The sequence below is a fragment of the Candoia aspera genome, chromosome 3, assembly GCF_035149785.1.
Source record: "Candoia aspera isolate rCanAsp1 chromosome 3, rCanAsp1.hap2, whole genome shotgun sequence".
In the NCBI taxonomy this organism is placed as follows: domain Eukaryota; kingdom Metazoa; phylum Chordata; class Lepidosauria; order Squamata; family Boidae; genus Candoia; species Candoia aspera.
The window spans coordinates 113,737,094-113,760,736 of record NC_086155.1 but is presented as its reverse complement, the minus strand read 5'-3'; the positions used below and the strand labels follow the sequence as shown (position 1 = coordinate 113,760,736).

Sequence of the window (23,643 nt, the reverse complement as noted above, 5' to 3'; positions counted from 1 at the left end):
AAGTGAGATCAACACATCCTCCTTACAGGGCCTGCTAGGCCTAGCCTCCCAAAATCCGAAAGATTTCTAGATCGTTCGCATCTTGGCAGTTCAGATCTCATAGCTCTCTATAAACGTCATATTTTGTTTGAAAACAGTGATGCGTTTCAGTTTTTGATTGACTGGGCCGGATTTACCTAAAACCCGAAAAGCCGTTGAAACTGTCCTCAACCTGCAAAATAGGAAAATACTCATTTTCGGAATAATCTTAAACTACGATCCCATCTAAAGTTCCCTTAAACTGCAAAAAAGGTCTACTTTTCCAGTGTTGAAATAAGAAAATAAGACTTGATACATATTGAATGAGAATTGCTGTTTTTGCTGCAATCTGCTGAGTAGACATGCTGATATCCTAGATTGGCCCGTTATTTTTAATGAGAGATCATTGAAAGAAAGGCTAACTTGATTCTAAAAGTCAACCCGGAAGTGATCAATCCCGACAAGTCCAAAGGAGCGCTTCCGCGCAGTGCCCTATGGGTTAAAAGCGCCTTCCCTGCGCGGTGCCTTGTGGGAAAGGGGTAGCGCTTAGTCGGGCCGTTGTTTGTTGCCTCAGCCGGAGCTGTTTACCTCTCAGGAGAAGCGACGATGCCGGAACGAGACAGTGAGTGTCACCTTGAAGCCTGCGGGGGGAGAGGGAGTCGGTGAATTGCCCTCTGGCTTGGCTTTCCCTTTTCTTGCTCGCCTCTCTTTCCAAACAAGGGGCCAGCGAATATATTCCGAGGGATCTACGGCAGTTATTCTTACCTTGAGTGTTGAAGGGCTGAATGATCCATATGAAGGGGGTTGGGGAGAGCAGACTTCTTGGTCTTTTTCCTGGTTTTTGTTTTTTGTTTTACTTCTCCCCGTATCTTCACTTTTTAAACTACGTCCTCTCGGTTCTCACTAATCTTAACCCTTAAATGTCGGCGTATTTCAATAACTTTATGAAGATTTGTCTCCCTTTTGATGGGTACGAAATAATACCGACTGAACGATGAATCCTCTATGGGGAAAGAATTGAAGGACATAAAGCTGGTGTTTTCAAGCTTTTCGATTTTAGTTAGTGCTTTGGAGGAAGCTTTATAGAGTCGGATGGGCAAAGGATTGGCTAATACTCCGATGGTGGACTGTTACTTTATTTGTGATTTGCTTGCTGGATTCTTGCAAAACATACCAGACTTTTTCCTAAGTTATATATTCTGTATTTTGCCCTGTATTGTATCGGATATAGAAAGTGCTAATTTTCAGGGGAGAAACCTGTGGAAAAATGGGGAAAAGCAAGGCTTATTTACTTGAAATGCTACCTGTTCAGTCACAGATTCAGAATTGAATATGTTCACTATCAGCAGTTTCTAATTCTTATTATTTTACAATTTTATGGACTTCTGAAAACGGAAGCTTTGTCAGTATTGGGAAACATCTTTCATCTTTTTATATTTTAATTTACTTCTTTATTTATTCTAAACATGACCACATTCCTAAGTACTTTAGGTATTATAATGCTTCTGTGGGATTTGCACACATGACTTTTTGGGAGTCAGTCCTTGTTCCTCTTCTCTTTAAGGATTTCCTGAAGTGCTTCCAAATAACTATAGTATTGTAAATGATCATGTTTACTTTGTGCTATTCTCTTGATTATGCCTGCATAAAAAACTTTGGCATGTCTTTTGTTGTATTTTCTTGGGGGGGAAAGGATATTAGTAAAAATTCCAAGGCACAGATGATGATATTCCTACAGATAGTACATTATATACAAAATAAAGAGACCAAGGTATTGTGGAGAAAGATGAATTGAGGGTAGAATCCACAGAATGATCTGTGGATTGCAAGACAGCTGATACTGTTCTGGACAGCTACTTTCTTGAGTCTTGCTCTTTTCCAACACTCTTTCAGCACCACTTTGGAACTGGGCTGAAAATCAGTTGCATATAAGCTATGTATTATTTCTTTCCAGTTACTTTATTTCTATATGAAAAATGTCACAGCAATCTGTTTGAGTGAAATGCATACTTATCTTTCAGATACATTGTGTTGACTTGTAACTCTATCTTTCTAGGTGAGCCATTCTCCAACCCTTTAGCCCCAGATGGCCATGATGTGGATGATTCTCATTCTTTCCACCAGTGAGTAGAGCTTTTATCTGAAATTTTAAGATGGAGCTTTCAGTAGTAAAGACCAATGTTTTTGCCATATACATTGCTAAGGGCACCCAGCCTATCTTCCTCTAAGTGCAACAAGAGGGTTTCCTTATCCTGGACATAGAACTCTGAAGGAGATTGCAGATTGTTCTCACTTGTGTGGAATGCAAAATCTCAGCAGGACCACTTAGTTAACCCCTGCTCCCCTCTCCAATTTATACTTGGAGGGAAGGAGAGCCTTGTCATCAAGCAGAGGTGCAGTGGGAGGGAAGAGTAAAGGTCTTTGCTATATTCACTGCTGATTAGACTGTATCAGCCAGCAAAAACTTGTGGATATTAGCTAATGAGATTGCAAAGAGCCAAAATGGTGTTAAACAAGGACTGGGGGATGGCATTTTTTCCAGTGTATGTTGGAGAATGAAAGGTAGTATCACCTGACCTAACAAAACAATTCAAAAGGGGGCAATAATGTACTCTGCTTTGGAACTGTAACATTTTGGTTTTTTCTATTTCTTTCTGTTCTTTCTGGTCATTTTGCATACTATAATCAGTGGGAAAAACACGAGACAACCACTAAGTAATTTTCTTACTGGTTGGGATTCTGGCAAGTCTATATATATGGGTATAGTAAATGAATTGTCATGAGTAAGGATGGCGAGCAGGGGACTGTTAAGCGCATGCGTAGCACTGAGGAATTGGGCAGCCATTCAAAGAGACACAGATCGGGACCGCCTTAACCTTTGGGGTTTATATGGCTGGGTTTTTCCCACGCTTCTTCAGTTTGTTAGGATTCCTGTTATGTACAAGCAATAAAACATTAGAGACCAGTTCCTTGTCTCAGCGTGTTTCCTGGCAGTTAGGACATGAATATTGTATAGGAGCAGTTAGGTTTTTTTCTTAATAAATTATGTACCATGAGTTGCACATTTTTTGCAGTATTTAAAATCCCTTTATTCTTCTTCTAACCTACCCAGAGTTGTTAGAAGTCAGGTGGCATACAAATTTAATAAATAATACCCAGTAATTAAGTATTCTGTTTTTATGTATTTTTGTAAACAATTGTTTTTGTAATAGGTCTAAATTGACCAATGAAGACTTTCGTAAGCTTCTTATGACTCCACGGGCAGCACCAACATCTGCACCACCTTCAAAATCTCGCCATCATGAGTAAGCATGCAATTTTTGTACTTTTTACTAAAACATAATACATTTTTTCAGCTGATGCATAATTATCTTATACTAGTTCTAATTTAATCTCATGTTATCTATAAAATGAGTACACTTTTCTTTTTAGATTTTGTATCCCGCCTTTATTATTTTTATAAATAACTCAAGGCAGGGAACATACCTAATACTTCTTCCTCCTCCTATTTTCCCTACAACAACAACCCTGTGAGGTGAGTTGGGCTGAGAGAGAGTGACTGGCCCAAAGTCACCCAGCCAGCATTCATGCCCAAGGTGGGACTAGAACTCACAGTCTCCTAGTTTCTAGCCTGGTGCCTTAACCACTAGACCAAACTGGGTCTCTCAAGATACTCTCTTGCTTATAATCTGTATATCTTATATAATTGATGCATATACAATAGATGCTAAAATCAGGACTAGGCTATAAATAGAATTTGCAAAAAATAAGTAATGTTCAGAGAATGTCATGTACATTTTATCCATGTAGCAATCCTGAAAAGTAAGATTTATTACTTTCTATAAATTGCCTGCATGTTGTTGTTGTTGTTATTTTGAAAACTTTTTTCTGAAGGGTTTTATGGCTTCCTCTGGGGTGAACAAAGACTAAACTAACTTCATTATTGCTAATATTTTTTTGAAACTGGAGTTTCTATTTTGTTGCAGTTTAAAACATCCTGTTATTGTGAACATTTTTATTTTTGTTCTGTTTAGGATGCCAAGGGAGTACAATGAAGATGAAGATCCTGCTGCTCGCAGGAGAAAGAAAAAAAGGTAAATAGAAAAATAGGGATTGCTTCCTGAAGTTTCCAAAAGAGCTGATGTTTTCTTAAACTGGAGGAAGAATCACATTGCTGGATAAATGGAGCTAATCATTTTTGCTTATCTTTTAGTACTCAATATAAGGATGAATCAGAAAATATCTATGCTATTTCTCTGAATGGAAAATGTAGGCCTAGGTCAAGGATGAAACAAAGGACAGTGGCAATCAGTATCGGTGTTAAGGAAAAATGTTTTTAGAATGCCATGGTTTGCTTAATTTATTTTTGTTTTGTTTTATGTCAGCTATTATGCAAAACTACGCCAACAAGAGATTGAGCGCGAGAGGGAATTGGCAGAGAAATACAGAGATCGTGCCAAGGAAAGACGAGATGGTGTCAACAAAGATTATGAAGAAACAGAATTAATCAGTACAACTGCCAATTACAGGGCGGTAGGACCCACTGCAGAGGCGTGAGTACAGTTACTGTTGCTGCCACTCTGGTTTAGAGTACAGTGCAGTGCTGATCTTTAACCATTTCTTTTTATCGTACTAGAGATAAATCAGCAGCAGAAAAGAGGCGGCAATTGATTCAGGAGTCCAAATTCTTGGGTGGTGACATGGAACACACTCACTTGGTGAAGGGGCTTGATTTTGCTTTGCTGCAAAAGGTGAGCCAAATAATGCAACAGTACATAACAGTTCATATGTTAAGGAAGTTCTTGGCCTTATTTGTTGTCGCTGCTCTACTTAAAAATACTCTATACTGTATATCTAGGCTGATTTTTTTTGTTTATGTAATTTTTTTTTATCTTGGCTTGTAATGCCTGCTCTTCCCAATTTTTATATCACAGAACTTGCTTGAAATACTAAAATGAATACAATGCGTTTTGATCAAGAACAATCTGAGAATTTGTTCAAGGCTTTCAAGCCATTGTTATTCAGTGGTTGCTACTAAAGTATGTTGTGCCAATTACATATTTTGCATAGTGTACATACATTTTATGTATGAAATTTGTTCAGTCGTTAAGTCGCGTCCGCCTCTTCGCTGCCTTTAAACATCTAAATAATCTTTTTTCCCCACTTGCCTCTATTTACTTTTCCCCCCTCTTTAACCTTCTTTCCCCCAGCATTCCTGAGACAGGGAAGATTGCTTTTACTTGGTTGCTAGTAACTGTAAGGAAATAGTGCTCTTGAACAAGGCTGCTATGCTGGGAGATATTTTAAACTTCCTGGCAAGTTACTGAAGTCTTTTCCTGCTGCTTATAACAGTGGCAAAACAATGGTGGCTTGAACAGCTCGGTGGTAATGGAAAATGGGTGGATTCCCATCTGCAGAGTGTGATGAAGGGCTACTGGGAACCAGCAGTTTGCTCCTATGCTATCTAATCTATTGGGAGACTGTATTTATAAAATCATAAAATTTTGAAGAAAATTTATTTCTGGTCAGGTACGGGCAGAGATTGCCAGCAAAGAAAAGGAAGAAGAAGAACTAATGGAAAAGCCCCAAAAAGAAACTAAGTAAGTAGGGATAAGCAGAGTTGTGGCCTATGTGCTTTCAGACCGAAAGAAAATGTCGCCCAGATACTCATTTGTATTTCATTGCTTCCTTTCTAGGAAGGATGAAGATCCTGAAAATAAAATTGAATTCAAGACCCGCCTGGGTAAGGTTGTTCAAACATTTTGTTTGTTTCTTTGTTTGTTTATTAGATTTACATCCTATTTTCCCTCCAGAGGCTTGTGGTGGCATATATAATGCTCTCCTTCCATTTTTTTTCTCCCCAACAACAACTCTGTGGCTGAAAGTGAACTTGAACTTGGATCATCTCAGTCCAAGTCCAACACTTACATATTCTTAACCTTAGAGTAAGATGTTATGAATATGTAGTTCTGTGAGCAAGTTTATTGTGATTCTAGGATTTCTTAAATAACCCCTGGGTGAAAGTATGTTTTGATTTCTAGCCTTGGTTTTATATGCTTTGAAGAACTGCTGATCGGAGCAACGGCTCAAATGTTTTGGTCCTAGTTCTCACAACACCATAAATCATACTGTGGCTTATTTAGCTTAATGTATTGTATGAATTGTGGTTTGTTCATGAATCCTCTTTTTCACTAGGCCGTAACATCTATCGGATACTATTCAGGAACAAGGCATACGAGCGAAATGAGCTCTTCCTGCCAGGGAGAATGGCTTATGTGGTGGATCTTGATGATGAGTATGCCGACACAGATATTCCCACAACTTTGATTAGAAGTAAGGCTGATTGCCCGACTATGGAGGTAATTGACCTAATTGCTGTGGTAATGCTGTATGTGCAAGGCAGTCATAATGAACTGTCAAGATAGCGATTCCTGTGATTTATCCTTCTAGGCCCAGACCACACTGACTACAAATGATATTGTAATCAGTAAGCTGACTCAGATTCTCTCCTACTTGAGGCAAGGCACCCGTAATAAAAAGCTCAAGAAAAAGGATAAAGGTGAGCATATGTTTTTAGAATTAAGACTTGGATATTGTCCTATCTTAGAGCGAAGAACCATGCTGAGACAGTATCTTGATCTCTAGTGTTTATTGTCCTACTCTAGTAGACAGAAAATCCTGCCAAACTGAAAGGCAGCGGGAAACCCACACAGATAAACCCAAAACTCAAAGGGGGTCTGCTCTGAGTTTCTTCGAAGGAAAGTTCAAAGCCTCTAAACTACCCATGTGTTTTTCCCCCTGGATATGGGCCCCCTCCTGCTCACCATCAGTACTCATGTTCACCATCAGTATCTCATTTTCCATGATGAGCAGCACTGAAAATGAATGCTTTGTTAACATTTGAGAAATGTCAGAAGGATAACAGACTACAAAACTTAGATTCTACATGTTGCCCTATAGGTTGATGTTTCACATTAGTGTGGAAAATGTGCTTAAGGTGGAGATTACTGCTTTTGAATCTGAGGAATAGACACTTGCATGATCAAAGAGAGGAAAGGTTAACATAAGTTGTGCATCATATCATATATTTATTTCTCATATTTCTTTACTGCCCATCTCATGTTGCGATCATATAAAGTGCACCATTGATGAAATGCTACAGATATTTCCAAAAATGTATCTGTCTCCTAAAAGAAACAGAATGTACCGTGGATACAGAAGTAAGTGTACTCTGATTGCTTTCTGTTTGTAGGGAAACTGGATGAGAAGAAACCCCCAGAGGCAGACATGAAGTAAGTATATGGATACTTCAAGTAGCTTGCCCTTCAGGGCTTTAGCTGGATCATTCTCACTGTCTTTGGAACTGTTTCCAAGAAGCTGCTGCATTATTGCAAGGTCCTCAATTTGGAAGGAACTAGTTTTGGCTTACCCTTCAGGGCTCAGGGGCTGACTCACTTAAAAAGAAGATGCCGCCACCTTGGGGGCAAAAGTGCTTAATAAAAAAGAATTATTTGTGACCAGTGACTCTCCAGGCAAGGTTCCTATACCTTTTTCTGAGACTTGTGTGTATTTGTTTTATCTTTTGCCTTTTTAATATGTGCTTGTCTGACGAAAAGTATTTTTGAAGATATTGGAGATTACGTACCATCTGCGGCAAAAGTGCCACGAGAAAAGGAACGAGAGAGATACAGGGAACGGGACCGAGAACGGGAGAGAGAGCGAGATAGGGAACATGAGCGAGATCGTGAACGAGAGAGAGAGAGGGAACGTGAAGAGGAGAAGAAGAGGCACAGCTACTTTGAGAAACCCAAAGCTGATGATGAGGTAAGCAATACGCGCACACACACACACACATACATACATAGCCAGTTTGATGTAGTGACTAAGGCACTAGGCTAGAAACCAGGAGACTCTGAGTTCTAGTCTCTCCCTAGGAACAAAGCCATCCAGGTGACCCACTTTCTCTCAGCCCTAGGAAGGAGGCAATGGCAAACCACTTCTGAAAAACCTTGCCAAGAAAACTGCAGGGACTTGTCCAGGCAGTCTCTGAGAATCGGACACAGTTGAATGGAATATATATATATATACCATGAAACTGAGATATTGTGTTTTATATGGCACTTTGATCAGTACTATGTGTTACCAGTATAAAATAGTTTTGAAATCTTTCCTGTGGCAACAATTATATTGTTAATGCAGTTGTAATAATTAAATGGAACAGTGAATTAAATTGAATATTATTCATGCAGAATTGTCAGTAAAATTGTCATTCAGAAGCTGAAGCTTCTGATGATAGGAATAAAGTCTTGCGGTATTTTACTTCATTCTCAAGTAGAGTTCTCAAATAACTAGTTGCAGAGGTACATGAGCTTCTGGCTTCTTGTTTTTATCTGGCATGTAGGGCCAACATTCTGCACTACAAGCATCTTTTGATCTGATCCAACATGGCTTTTCTTGTGTTAAGTAACCAGCCTTCATCTTGCTTGTTTTATTTGATAGTAATGTGTTCTTTTTTTCTTTTCTACTTTTAGCCTAATGATATAGACAAAGGTAAGTTCTTATCTTAAAAAAAAAAGTTGCTGCAAGCAGGAAGAATATGATTGCTAATCATAATATCTGTGCAATGGAGATTTATGAAGAAACAGGTTTCATCTCAGCCATCCAATATCATTAGAGATTTACCTCCATTGAATATTTAGAAAGTCTAATACAATATGACTGGAATTCTTTTTTTAGCTTGGAGGTTAGCCATGCAAGAAAGATAAGAAAACTTGTATTTTGGTTTTCTTGTATGATTCTTTCCTTATTTGTGGTGAATTTAAGGACTGGTTTACATTTCACAGTAAGCCATCATTGGCTTTTTTATATCCCTTATATTTTGGAGTTGCCTCCTGATTTAGTGGTTCCAATCTCTACCCGGTAATGGCACCCACTCAAGAGAATCTCCTGTGATTGCTTTTAAACTCTGTTCAACTAGAGTAGTAGTCTTTCTGTCAGAATGGACAATACTGTAATTTCTTTCTTTCTTTCTTTTTTTTGCAGGACCTGGCTCAGCCAAAGAGTTGATTAAATCAATCAATGAAAAATTTGCTGGTTCTGCTGGCTGGGAAGGGACAGAATCATATCCTTTATATCTGCATACTAAATGGGTAGTTCTAGGTTTAGCAGCTGCTGTGGTGTCTTTTTGGTGAAGCACTAGTCTTCTCTATAAATTCAAACCTTCATTTAAATAAAATACTTCGTTGTTGTATCTTGGGGAAGCTCCAAAAGAACACCATATATATACTTTCAGTGGAAATACATAGTTTCCACTGGAGTGACAGGAACAATTGGAAGAGGTACATCACTCCAACCAAATTGATGTACCATGATCTTGTTACTAACAGCTTGTAAGAAAGAAAATATTTAGTTGGCTCTAAACTGCTTAAGACCTTTTTAATATTCTGCTTGGTCTTCCCATGTAGATTCATGGTGCTTGCTTATTTGGTAGAGACTTGTCCTTTTCAGACTACTTTTGTTCCTTATCTTTTAATACATTAAAAAAAACTGAAGACAAAATGCAAGTGGGTGATTTCTTTGGAATGTCGAACAGCTATGCCGAATGCTACCCTGCAACGTAAGAACATTATGCTTTGTTCAGATAATGAGAGAGTGTACTTAGGAACCATGTGGAGCAAAATAAGACAATAGGTTGCCTTGTCTTGAGTATCAGTAGCTCACTGTATGGGCAAACTTGCTTTTGGCTGGTCAGATATAAATTATTATTGCCACCACACTCTGTTTCTTCTGTTTGCAAAACAAAATAGGCAGGCAATGCATTTCACATTTTGAGAAGTAAATGGGCTGCAGTGGTCAGGGTAACAATACAAAGGCTCTAATTACAATTTTGTTATTTCAGGCTAAATTTGTCAGAAATGTTGCTGCTACAATTATGATCAATAGGACAAACGGGGAGTTGGGGGGTGCCATCATAATTCCCCAAATTCCTATTCCTGATTTATCTGCTAAATTCTAATCCAGTCTGTTTCAATTGCTTTAAATGTAATTGAAATCATCATTGCTGCTACATGCTACTGGAAAGATCTGCAGTTTGCTTTTGGAAAGCAGTATCCACATCTTATCCCTGGTTAGAAGGTTGAGAGGTTGGTAATAGACATCAACAGTAGAGATTGCTTTTATTCTTTCTTCTACTTGTTTTAATCCAGTTGCTTTCAACAATGATACCAAGTTTATTCCTTTGAATTTAAGCACATACAGGTATTTTTAGAGTGTATATAATCCTCCCTTTCTATTGCTTCTGCATCTTTTAAATGACTTATATCCTTCAGGAATTATATAGCGATATTGCCATCATGGGAATTTTTCCACCAGGTCTCCACTATTCTGATTAAATAATATTTGTATTCTTGGACTTAAGAATTTAGTCTTATTTTGTTCATTTCCTCTAAACTGAAAATTGGGATACAGGCATTAGAAGCCATGGGTTTTATTTATATTTACTTTTTACTTTATGGTTTACCAGATTTTGTTGTATGTACTCTCTCAGTTCTTCATACAGTGCATAAATCCTTACCTGAAGTCTTTACTTGTGGATTTTCTTCTTCAGCCCTCATAGCCATCCTAATCAAGTTCTCTATCCTTTGGCAAAACATGTAATCCCAAATCATTTTGACATGGTTATCATGTAGCAGCAATTTTTTACTCAGAGAACTCAGACTATTTGTTGTTTATTCGTTTAGTCGCTTCCGACTCTTCGTGACTTCATGGACCAGCCCACGCCAGAGCTTCCTGTCGGTCGTCAACACCCCCAGCTCCCCCAGGGACAAGTCTGTCACCTATAGAATATCATCCATCCATCTTGCCCTTGGTCGGCCCCTCTTCCTTTTGCCTTCCACTCTCCCTAGCATCAACATCTTCTCCAGGCTGTCCTGTCTTCTCATTATGTGGCCAAAGTATTTGAGTTTTGCCTTTAATATCGTTCCCTCAAGTGAGCAGTCTGGCTTTATTTCTTGGAGGATGGACTGGTTTGATTTTTTTTTTTGCAGTCCAAGGCACTCTCAGAATTTTCCTCCAACACCACAGTTCAAAAGCATCGATCTTCCTTCTCTCAGCCTTCCTTATGGTCCAGCTCTCGCAGCCATATGTTACTACGGGGAACACCATTGCTTTAACTATGCGGACCTTTGTCGTCAGTGTGATGTCTCTGCTCTTAACTATTTTATCGAGATTTGTCATTGCTCTTCTCCCAAGGATTACGCGTCTTCTGATTTCCTGACTGCAGTCAGCATCTGCAGTAATCTTTGCACCTAGGAATACAAAGTCTTTCACTGCTTCTACATTTTCTCCCTCTATTTGCCAGTTATCAATCAAGCTGGTTGCCATAATCTTGTTTTTTTTTAGGTTTAGCTGCAAGCCAGCTTTTGCACTTTCTTCTTTCACCTTCATCATAAGGCTCCTCAGTTCCTCTTCGCTTTCAGCCATCAAAGTGGTATCATCTGCATATCTGAGATTGTTAATGTTTCTTCCAGAGATTTTAACCCCAGCCTTGGATTCCTCAAGCCCAGCTTGTCGCATGATGTGTTCTGCATACAAGTTGAATAGGTAGGGTGAGAGTATACAGCCCTGCCGTACTCCTTTCCCAATCTTAAACCAGTCCGTTGTTCCGTGGTCTGTTCTTACTGTTGCTACTTGGCCGTTATACAGATTCTTCAGGAGGCATACAAGATGACTTGGTATCCCCATACCACTAAGAACTTGCCACAATTTGTTATGATCCACACAGTCAAAGGCTTTAGAATAGTCAATAAAACAGAACTAGATGTTTTTCTGAAACTCCCTGGCTTTTTCCATTATCCAGCGGATATTGGCAATTTGGTCTCTAGTTCCTCTGCCTTTTCTAAACCCAGCTTGTACATCTGGCAATTCTCGCTCCATGAACTGCTGAAGTCTACCTTGCAGGATCTTGAGCATTACCTTACTGGCATGTGAAATGAGTGCCACTGTCCGATAGTTTGAACATTCTTTAGTGTTCCCCTTTTTTGGTATGGGGATATAAGTTGATTTTTTCCAATCTGTTGGCCATTCTTGTGTTTTCCAAATTTGTTGGCATATAGCATGCATTACCTTGACAGCATCATCTTGCAAGATTTTGAACAGTTCAGCTGGGATGCCGTCGTCTCCTGCTGCCTTGTTATTAGCAATGCTTCTTAAGGCCCACTCAACCTCACTCTTCAGGATGTCTGGCTCTAGCTCACTGACCACACCGTCAAAGCTATCCTTGATATTGTTATCCTTCCTATACAGGTCTTCTGTATATTCTTGCCACCTTTTCTTGATCTCTTCTTCTTCTGTTAGGTCCTTGCCATCTTTGTTTTTGATCATACCCATTTTTGCCTGGAATTTACCTCCGATGTTTCTAATTTTCTGGAAGAGGTCTCTTGTCCTTCCTACTCTATTGTCTTCTTCCACTTCCGCGCATTGCTTGTTTAAAAATAATTCCTTATCTCTTCTGGCTAACCTCTGGAATTTTGCATTTAATTGGGCATATCTCCCCCTATCACTGTTGCCTTTTGCTTCCCTTCTTTCTTGGGCTACTTCTAGTGTCTCAGCAGACAGCCATTTTGCCTTCTTGGTTTTCTCTTTCTTTGGGATGTATTTTGTTGCCGCCTCCTGAACAATGTTGCCAACTTCTGTCCATAGTTCTTCCAGGACCCTATGTACTAAATCCAGTCCCTTAAATCTGTTCTTCACCTCCACTGCATATTCCTTAGGAATATTAGTGAGCTCATATCTAGCTGATCTGTGGGTCTTCCCTAATCTCTTTAGTCTGATCCTAAATTGTGCAAGAAGAAGTTCGTGATCTGAACTACAGTCAGCTCCAGGTCTTGTTTTTACCGACTGTACAGATGTCCGCCACCTTTGGCTGCAAAGGATGTAGTCAATCTGATTTCGGTGTTGTCCATCTGGTGAAGTCCATGTATAAAGCTGTCTCTTAGGTTGTTGGAAGAGAGTGTTTGTTATGCACATTGAGTTGTCTTGGCAAAATTCTATCAGCCTATGTCCTGCTTCATTTTGTTCTCCCAGGCCATACTTACCTGTAATTCCAGGTGTCATTTGACTGCCCACCTTAGCATTCCAGTCTCCTGTGATGAAAATAACATCTCTTTTAGGCGTGTTGTCCAGTAGGTGCTGCAGATCCTCATAGAACTGCTCTACTTCAGTTTCTTCAGCATTTGTGGTTGGGGCGTATATTTGGATCACTGTGATGTTAGATGGTGCCTCTCATATTGGCACGATTTTCCTAACTAGTAACTCATCATTAGTATTCTTTCCTTTGTCTTCTGTGACTAGAAGGATAGATGAAAACATCATTTGAGTCCCCAGATTGTTGAGCTTGCTTTCTAGCCACGGGAAGTCCTTGCTGCTACAGTTACAGCTGCTCTTGCCAGTCCCACTTGGATGAGCAAAAAGAAATAGCTGACTATAGGGTTGAGACTTCTCAGCTTTTTTATCAGATGCCTCTTTTGTGCTTTACAACTTCACTGGTGCAATCCAACAAAATACTCAAAATAATCCTGTTCCTTAGTCTCTGTAGCCCTTTTCCCCTTTGTTTAACTGCAGAAAATAGTGTTATCTCTTTTGCTGTTCTGCAGGATCAGAGTCTCCTGTTTTTCTTTTAGGGAGGCTCAGAGTCTCTTCTGGAAGGGCCTGAAAGTGCTTCCTTAGCTGTAGTAAAACAGAATATTCTTCCAAATGTATATATAAATGTAATTATCAAGTCTTTTAATTGTTAATCTGCTCTCATACTTTGACCCTCCCCTTTCTGCATGGAATACATGCCTTCAGCTCCAGTTTCTAAACTACTGGCCATACTACAGTTGTAATCGAAATTATTCAACCCCCATTGCAAATCGGGTTGATTGCAAACAGCTGAAAGTCTGTACATTTTGACAATGAACAAATCAGACAAAAGCAATTGAAATAGCTCAACACAACAAATGCTTCAAGTGGTGTCCCCAAAGTCAACTGAAAATGCAACTTATAATGACCTCTCCAGTCTCAAAATCATTCAACCCCTTCATGGCAAGCATCTTCAGTACTTAGTAGAGTACCCTTTTGCTGTTATGATCTGCTGCAAACGAGATGCATAACCAGACACCAGCTTCTGGCGGCGTTCCTGAGGAATCTTAGCCCATTCCTCACGAGCAATGGCCTCCAGTTCAGTAATATTCTTGAGTTTGCGTGCTGCAACCGCCTTCTTCAAATCCCACCAGAGATTTTCTATATGGTTCAAGTCAGGTGACTGTGATGGCCACTGTAGAATCTTCTAGGACTTCTTCTCCATCCAAGCCTTAGTGGAATTTGAGGTATGCTTGGGATCATCGCCCTGTTGGAAGGTCCAATGACGCCCAAGCTTCAGCTTCCTTACAAACAGCATGATGTTTTCTCCTACGATTTCCTGATACTTCAATGAATCCATCTTGCCGTCCACACGCTGCAGGTTTCCAGTGCCAGAGGATGCAAAGCAGCCCCAGAGCATCACTGAGCCACCACCACGCTTAACTGTAGGCAGAGTGTTCTTTTCAGCGTATGCTTCATTCTTCTTCCTCCAGATATACCGCTGGTCTATCAGGCCAAAAAGTTCCAGTTTTGTTTCATTGCTCCACGGAACAGAATCCCAAAACTTCTGTGGCTTATTTATATGATTTTGAGCATACTGGAGCTGACGTTTCTTGTGCTTTTGGGTCAGTAGTGGTGTACATCTTGGAGTTCTGGCATGGGAACCTTCTGTGTTTAGTACGCGCCTTACTGTGCTCACTGAAATCTCAGCGCCTGTTGCCACCAGGTCTTGCTGCAGGTCTTTTGCAGTCACTCAAGGGTTTCTCTCCACCTGCCTTCTCAGAAATCTGGTTGCAGCCACTGACAGCTTCCTTTTTCTGCCCCGTCCAGGTAGTGTAACCACTGTTTCTTTAACTTTGAACTTGCGAACTATGCTTCCAACAGTGTCTCTAGGAACATTCAGTGCCTTCGCTATCCTTTTGTATCCTGTTGTTTGTGAAGGGCGATAATCTCTTCTCTTACCTTTTTGGACCATTCTTTTGACTTAGCCATACTGTATTTCTAACATGCAGTCAAATGTGACACTCAACAAAGCTGTAGCCAGTTCAGGTATTTCATGTGTTTCAGCTCAAGCACACCTGGTGCAAGTAATGAAGCCCTTGATTAGTTGCATCAGGTGTGCTTGAGACAACACCTGTTTTGCATACTGTATGTGTGCTGTTGTGATGGATTCTGTTGAAGGGGGTTGAATAATTTTGGAGACTGGAGAAGTCATTATAAGTTGCATTTTCAGTTGACTTTGGGGACTCCAGTTGAAGCATTTGTTGTGTTGAGCTATTTCAATTGCTTTCGTTTGATTTGTTCATTGCAAACAGCTGAAAGTCTGTACATTTTGACAATCAACCTGATTTGCAATGGGGGTTGAATAATTTCGATTATAACTGTAACTCGGACTTAGGGGAATTCAGCATCCAGAGGACCACTGATATAGGAATGGAACTAGCATTAGAAATGGGAATAGTTATTTAAATGGTGGAATGATGGAATATAAACTTCAGATTAAGAAAACATTCAGACTAGGAGTTGGAAACCTTTCTTGGCCCAAGGCCATGCTTTTTCTTGGCAAATAATTTCAACAAAACGAAAACACATATATGTTTTAAATAAAGCATCAAGGCCAGATGCTGGAAGTTGATAGGGCTGACTTCATTGTATTCAAGCTTGGAAAAAGCTTGGCTTTACATTGAAGCATTAGCAGAATCTAGGTAATGAAGTTATACTGTAGACATTCAAAAAGGTCCACCCAACTAAAGTTTTCTATCGGCACAAAAAAAGTACATTTGCAACTCAACTGAGTTAAATGGGCAGAAAAGTGGGCTAGGAGAATATAACTGTTTTGAAATAGTCCACTTCTATAGTTTCTGACTTAGAACACACAGTATGAGATGTTGCCATCTATGCCGTAGAATCTTTAAGCTAAGCAGAGAATTCCAGATTTGTTACTGCTGTGTCTCAAAACATACTTTGAATCGGATTGTAATGATAGTTACTGTCCAATTTTGTGTTTTTCCTAGAATGGATTACATTGCTGTGGATAGTGATGAAGAAGTAGACTATAGTAAAATGGATCAGGTATATCATCCATAATTTTAAAATATGTATTTTTCTGTGATGTAATGTTTCAATAATATGTGTTGAATCATTTGGAATATTTATTTATATTGAGGTTTTTCATGGGAGCTTTTAATTTTCACCTGGCAGCTTTTAATTTTCTAGCTTGATCTGCAGTAGAATAAAGGGCTGGAATGGATTGTGCCATGTGGGATAAAATATTTTAATGCTTCCCTCTGTGTATGTGTATGCATACCCACTGCAAAAAGGAGGAAAGTATCATAGTGGACAGTATAGAATCTTCGTTCCTAGCATGCTAATATTTTTGTTTGCTTTATCTGCAGCAAAATTAGTGATTGAATGTTCTAATATATGGAACATTCAAAAATAGCTTCCTTTCAGTCTAAAGTGGTATGGTTCTTTCTACCACATACTATAATTCTACTTCATTTGTCTTTTTTTCCTTCCTCAAGGGAAACAAAAAAGGACCTCTAGGTCGCTGGGACTTCGATACACAAGAGGAATATAGCGAGTACATGAATAATAAAGAGGCTCTACCCAAGTGAGTTTGCAACTTTTTTGTAAGGGTAGGAGGATAGAGTGTATTATAGGGCTATTATTTATAACTAATAGATTCCAGAATAGGATTCCAGAAAGCCCTTATGACCTGTCTCTGTCGCCAGGCCTAGAGTTAATGTGGTGTGATCTATTGGTCATGCCCCTGTCGTATTGTTATTTTGTGTTGTCTGTACTGTACTGTTCGTTGTTCTAGTTGTTTTAGTCCGGGCTGCCTGTTTATGTGGGTTTTAACGGTTTTACTCTTTTTATGGGTTTTATAAGCCACCCAAAGTTTTCTGGAATGGGTGGCCATATTAAGTCAAATAAGTTAAGTTAAATAATTAATTATAAATAAATCTCTACTACCTTTTGTGGGATGACTCACAAGATGCCTCATGTAATAGAGCTGAGAAAGTAGATCTCAAGTTTTGTATCAGAGTAGCTGAATCACAAATTCCCCATCTGTATTTGGGGTTTTGCTGTGTTATTTTAGAGCAGCATTCCAGTATGGAATCAAGATGTCTGAAGGCCGTAAGACACGCCGTTTCAAGGAGACCAATGACAAGGCTGAACTAGATCGGCAGTGGAAGAAGATTAGTGCGGTGAGCAACTTAAGCTATTATTTATTTAGTAACATCCCTTTTGTTCACCCTAGGAAGTAGTTTCTTTACAGTTTTGCACACACACACCTTACAGATTTTAAGATTTGGAAAGGATTGTGTTCAGCTGTTTCATTCAGTTTCATGCATAGAAATACCCTTTATTCTCAGGCCCTTTCAATACTGTGTCAAGGCTCTCAGCCAGATTGTGACACTTTCTAGTTCGTGATCCTGATTCTGATAAATCAGATAAATGCTCTCTGTAGTTTGTTCCCACAATATAGGCATAAACCTTTTCACATGTGCAGTAGAATCCTGATCCAACTTATCAGAAAACAGTTGGTCTATTTGATTTTTGTGTTATTTACATGACCCTTTGCCTGAATGTTAGGTCATTCCAACAAAGAATGCTTTAATATCATATCCACAATATAGTGATTGTATTCTCTCTGCAGATCATTGAAAAAAGAAAGAAGATGGAGGCTGATGGGTTAGTATAATTGCTTTCATTTGAAAAGTTAGTGTGGATTGGAAACTATTACTGGAGCCAACTCTGTGTCCTGTATGTATCTTGTATGCATTTAGCAAAGTGCAGCTACTTAGTTATTGCAGGAGGTACATGTATGGGCTGAAGAATATAATTACTTTACCTTCAGTATTTTTTGTTCTTAGATATGCTTTGTTTTAGTATGTTTTTTAACGTGGTTTCTGCTAATGTGCCATATCATATAGTATGTCATATGCATGTCTGTAATTTCAGGGTTGAGGTGAAGAGGCCAAAATATTGAAGCTGCCAGGAGGTCTTGATCCCTTCAGTTGTATTCCAAAAGCTCAGCTCTAGTGGAGATTTGATTTGGACGGAGTAGTCACTGGAACAAACCCAGCTTGCTTCCTGCTTACATATGAGTATGAAGGGCAGCTCCTGACTATGTTGAAACTTTTTAGATGCTTTTTTCCTTGTCTGCGGCACAGCATGTTCCCTAGGAGCTCAGACTTTGGATTTGTAATGCAATAAAAATTGCTATAATATTAATGTTACAGAATTCTTATTGTGTTCTTTGAATGTATGGCAATATGTTGGGGCAGGTAAGATTTTTGGGTGGAGCGGGGAGACTTACTTTATACAGAAAGCAATATGAATGGTCTTGTTAGACCTGACTGGTAGCATTTCTGTAATAATAGAAATATATCCTAATGTAGACTTACATAGCATATTGATATTCTACCTATTAGGAAAAATCCTTTGTCTCCATTGTTACTATTTCTAATAGATTCTGCCTAAATAGTACATCTGGGCAGGGTGGGTGTACTCCAGGCCCCCTCAGTTAAACATTGTCATCTTCTGGGACTAAGGAAGTGTGCCTTCTCTGCCACTGACCCTGCCCTCTGGAACAGCATCCCCACCCCAGAGATACGGATGACACTTTTCCTCCCGGGGTTTCAGAAGGCCCTTAAGACCTGGCTCTGTTCCAGGCCTTGGCACAGTGTTCCTGTTTAGCCCCTCTAATGTTTTATTGATATGGTTGTTTTTAGTCTGGGTTGCCATGTCTTGTTTCATGTTTTTCAAACTCTTTTAACTGTATATTTGGATACTGTACGCCTTCCAGAGTGGGTAGCAATAATAAATAACAAAATACAATTTTTTTAATTAAATGGAGAACTAAAATTGCCACAATTAAATCTTTAAAGCTAATAATAGAACTATTAATCTGATACAAACAGGAGTAAACATTTCAAACATTCTGGTGGACTTTATTGACGCATTTGATAAACATTTAGATATGTTTAAGCCGTTTTTGAATGTATCTTTGCTAGATTATTTTATTAAATGAAACAGGAAATAGAGTTTTTTCTGACTCAGTTACATCACTCTCTTATGGGACAGTATTGAAGCATTTATTCAAAGACTAATGATCATTGTGCCTCACATAAAAAGAAGCAATGGTTGGTTAAATATTTAGAGAAGCAAGCTAAAGAATTAATAACTTTGTATATCCATTCTATCTCATGACCATTCTAAATATTTGGTCATTGCTAAATACAGTCAGGACCAGAAATATTGGAATAAGGATAACTGTTTTTGGCATTTGGCCTCTCTACACCACCACATTGAAGTTGAAAGGAAACACATCCAGATGGGAGCAAAGTCAGGACTTTCAGCTGTAATTCAAGGGGTTTGACAAAAGTGGGGCACTAACCATTCAGGAAGTACAGCCAGTGGCATACACACACCCCCATTGTTGGTGGCTCATAAGTAATGGAACACACCAACATCATTACAAACATAAGGATCGCCTTTAATACCTGGATGAAAATCCTTTGCAGTCAATGACTGCCTGAAGTCTGGAACCCATGGACATGACCAAATGCTCCGTTTCCTCCCTCGAGATGCTTTTCCAGGCCTTTACTGCAGCTGCCTTCAGCTGCTGCTTGCTTGTGGTCTTTCTGCCTTCAGTCTTCTCTTCATTAAGTGAAAAGCATGCTCTGTCGGGTTGAGATCAGGTGACTGACTTGGCCATTGAAGAACATCCCACTTCTTTGCCTTGAGAAACTCTTGGGTAGTTTTTGCTGTATGTTTTGGGTCATCCATTTGCAATATGAAGTGGCATCCTATCAGCTTGGCAGCATTTGGCTGAATCTGAGCAGAAAGTATAGCCGTATACACTTCAGAATTCATCCTGCTGCTTTTATCAGCAGTCAGGTCATCAAGAAATACCAGTGACCCGGTTCCATTGGCAGCCATACATGCCCATGCCATAACACTGCCTCCACCATGTTTGACAGATGATGTGGTATGCTTTGGATCATGAGCTGTTCCTTTCCTTCTCCATACTTTTCCCATCATTCTGGTACAAGTTAATCTTGGTTTCACCAGTCCAAAGAATCTTATTCCAGAACTGGGCAGGCTTTCTTAGGTGTTTGCTGGCAAAGTCTAATCTGGCCTTTCTGTTCTTGAGCGTTACCAGTGGTTTGCACCTTGTTGAGAAGCCTCTGTATTTACATTCATAAAGCTGTCTCTTGACTGTAGATGTTGACAATGACATGCCTACCTCCTCAAGAGTGTTCTTGATCTGGCTAGATGTTGTGAAAGGGTTCCTCGTCATGCATGAGCAGAATTCTGCAGTCATCCACTTTAGTTTTCTTCCATGGTCTTCCAGGCCTTTTGCTGTTGCTGAGCTTGCCAGTTAATTCCTTCTTTTTCAGGATGTTCCAAACTGTTGTATTGGCCACTCCCAATGTTTTTGCTCTCTCTCTGATGGGTTTATTTTGTTTTCTCAGCCTAATGATGGCCACCTTCACTCGCATGGACACCTCTTTGGACCTCATGTTGAGAGTTCCAGTGAACAGCTACCAAATGCAAATGTAACACTAGGAACGACCTCCAGGCCTTTTATCTGCTTGATTGGGCATGGGGTACCCAGGAAACAGGCCATAGCTGGCCATGCAGCTGCCTGTCAGCCATTCGTTCCATTACTTATGAGCCACCAACAATGGTGGTGTGTGTACGCCACTGACTGTACTTCCTGAATGGTTAGTGCCCCACTTTTGTCAAACCCCTTGAATTACAGCTGAAAGTCCTGACTTTGCTCCCATCTGGGTGTGTTTCCTTTCAACTTCAATGTGGTGGTGTACAGAGGCCAAATGCCAAAACAGTTATCCTTGTTCCAATATTTCTGGTCCTGACTGTAGGAATTTAACAAGTTTTGTTTTCAAAGCAGAATTTTGATTACATTGTACCAAACAAAGTTAATGAAAAGAGAGAGAGAAGGCTCAAGTACCTAGCCTTCAGATTTAAACTAACAGCATAATTGTGTACCATCTATTCTGGATATAGATAGGGAACATGTGTACAGATTCCGAATCTATTAATCAATTGTGTTCTGAGCTTTAGTCTAAACTATATTCTAATTTTTCACTAATAGAAGCCACCAGTTCGTTTTTATGGAAAGTAGCAATTATATTACCCCTGCAGTGACAGGTCAGGCAGGCTCAGCAAGTGGAGCTTCTTAAGAGTTAGGAATTCTTCAGCATAAGCAAAGGAATGTCATCCCATTGTCTATTATGGAGAAGGCCTCTTGCTCAGTATAATAATCTTTAGGAAAGAACTGTAGCTCCAGGCAACTGTTCCCACACCTGGCCAGATCTTGGTACTGGTTTCCCAAAACAGGAGTGTTTTAATTTTCTCTTACTCTGGGCAGAGAATGGTATTTGCTGTACTACTGACTATTAGTCAGTAGCACAGCAGAGTGAGTCCCTTCTAGCTTTCAATGTGTTAACCATACTGTTCTGCAAGGATGGGGGCATGCTTCAAAAAGAAGCATATTCTACATTTATGCTAGACCTGTGACTGATAAAACTGTAAGACAGGAAAGTTAAAAAAAACTATCATGATAGCCATAATTTAGATAAAGATTTTTTTTCTTTTAAGCAGATACTCTCCAGTCATTGCTCTCATTGCTGTCATTCATTCTTGGTTGACCCAATCACTATTGATGTACTCCTTCATTTCATACCCATATCAGATTCATTCAGAATGTTGCACAATTTTGCCCAAAACTCTTCTTTGGTTCTTCATTATCATCAGAGGAGTCTTAGGTGCCTAGTACAAACTTCAGTGACAAAAAATGATTAACTGTGTTACAACATCACAATGCAAACCCAGGCCTTTCATACTTGTGCCCTAATATTGGGTGCAAGTATGCATGTCATATGGTTCTTGTTCTAATGTGTCCTTTGTCGTCAAATGTATTCCTGATTGTCATTTATTTTTATATTTTTATATGTTAAAGTGGGTGGATCATTCATCATCACAAAGAATGTATGTATGTACTTTCATATGTGTTCACAGTAACCGTTCCTTTTTTCTTAGTTTCACAAATGTACATCATACCTGCGTTTATTTCTTACATTTCAGCCATTAATTCACACCCTCTATGTATACGTCTTACATTCCAAATTGCCATCTTCCGTATGCCATTGTTGTCACCAGATAGTCCCATAGATACAGGCCTTCGACTGCCACTCATCATGGCTTTAGTCAACCTTGGCTTTCACATACTGCCCCCCCCCTTTTTTTAAGAAAAGGTTTTGAAGTAGGTTACCAGCCTTGGTAACTGTAAGGGCAGTTTTAGCCCTTACCAGTACCTGTTCTGTACTTTCATTCAGTACACTGCACAATTTTCCCCAAAACTCATCTGGTTTTTCATTATCACAGTTCAATTCAATGTAAAATGCAACTCTCACCAACCTATGAATTCCTACATTTGTACCAACCCATAACAATTTGATATCAGTTCAAACATCTGGCATGCATTTTAGCCTCTTTTTTTTCATAATGAAGCCTATACGGTACTTTCATATTTAAATTCATCATTTTGCTACAAAAATCAGACTATATTCAGATGTTATTTCCTTCCTCTTTTCTTTTGCTTAAAAAAATAAGGAAATTTAATGGAATTTGAGTTGGCAGTGGCTAATCAGCAGAAAGATCATGATAGGTATCATGATAGATCAGTAAAAATACCAACTCTGTGTGTGGCTTTTACTAAAAAAAACAAACCATGCTTGAAATTTTAAGAAATTGGATGGAAGAGGGAACCCTGTCAATACAGTAATGCTTTCACAGAAATCTAAGGTTAGTCCACACTTTGAACACCATATGTCGAGGTGGTTTTCTGAACTTAGAAACTCCCACCTCCTTCAGTCTATATTGTTCCCAGTGAAGGATGTGTGTAGGGCATGCCCGGTAACAGTACAGTACAGGTTGCTCATCACAGTTTGAATTCTCACTCTTAGTCATTGCCTGTCCTTTTGAGGCCTTCAATTTTATGGGGAAAATTCCCACATTTCCATAATGAATGTTTTTACGTTGTCAAAATGACAAAACTAGTAAATATGGGTTGTCTTGGCTAACGCAAACTCAAATCACACGTATAAAGCCTGCACTCGGTACAATATGTGTAAGTTATTTGGGAGAAGTTGGAGCAATGGATTCTTTGAGATCTTTTTTGCATTTGATAACATGAAAGTCTGTGCCTGTATTGTGCCTAGGTGTCAAAATTGGTTGGATCCATGATTTCTTCGGGTTAGACTTCGGAGAGATACAATCAATATTTGAGCAACTGAAAAGAATCACTTTTTTTTAAGTGGCTTTTTTTGTTGAGACTCTTGCCTTTGAATTTTAATCTTTGTCGGGCGACAATGAAGGAGCTTTGCAAACCACAGATATAAGGAAAAACTCCCGTTTCTCCAGTAAGATTAGCTTCGATTTTTCTTTTAAAGTCCTCTGTTCGGACCA

At 39.3% G+C, this 23,643-nt stretch overlaps 1 protein-coding gene across 1 annotated transcript; it reads left to right on the top strand.

Annotated features, from left to right (window-relative positions):
• Positions 1-521: 521 nt before the first annotated feature.
• On the top strand, positions 522-18,378 carry IK (IK cytokine). The gene is made up of 20 exons (XM_063298646.1): positions 522-640; positions 2,075-2,141; positions 3,231-3,323; positions 4,053-4,112; positions 4,404-4,571; positions 4,655-4,769; positions 5,548-5,618; positions 5,715-5,761; positions 6,214-6,377; positions 6,469-6,577; positions 7,271-7,310; positions 7,635-7,842; positions 8,550-8,568; positions 9,061-9,141; positions 9,556-9,634; positions 16,152-16,209; positions 16,662-16,750; positions 17,240-17,348; positions 17,801-17,835; positions 18,106-18,378. The coding sequence occupies exons 1-20, from the start codon at positions 625-627 to the stop codon at positions 18,131-18,133; spliced, it is 1,656 nt and encodes a 551-aa protein (XP_063154716.1). The 5' UTR covers positions 522-624; the 3' UTR covers positions 18,134-18,378.
• Positions 18,379-23,643: the final 5,265 nt, after the last annotated feature.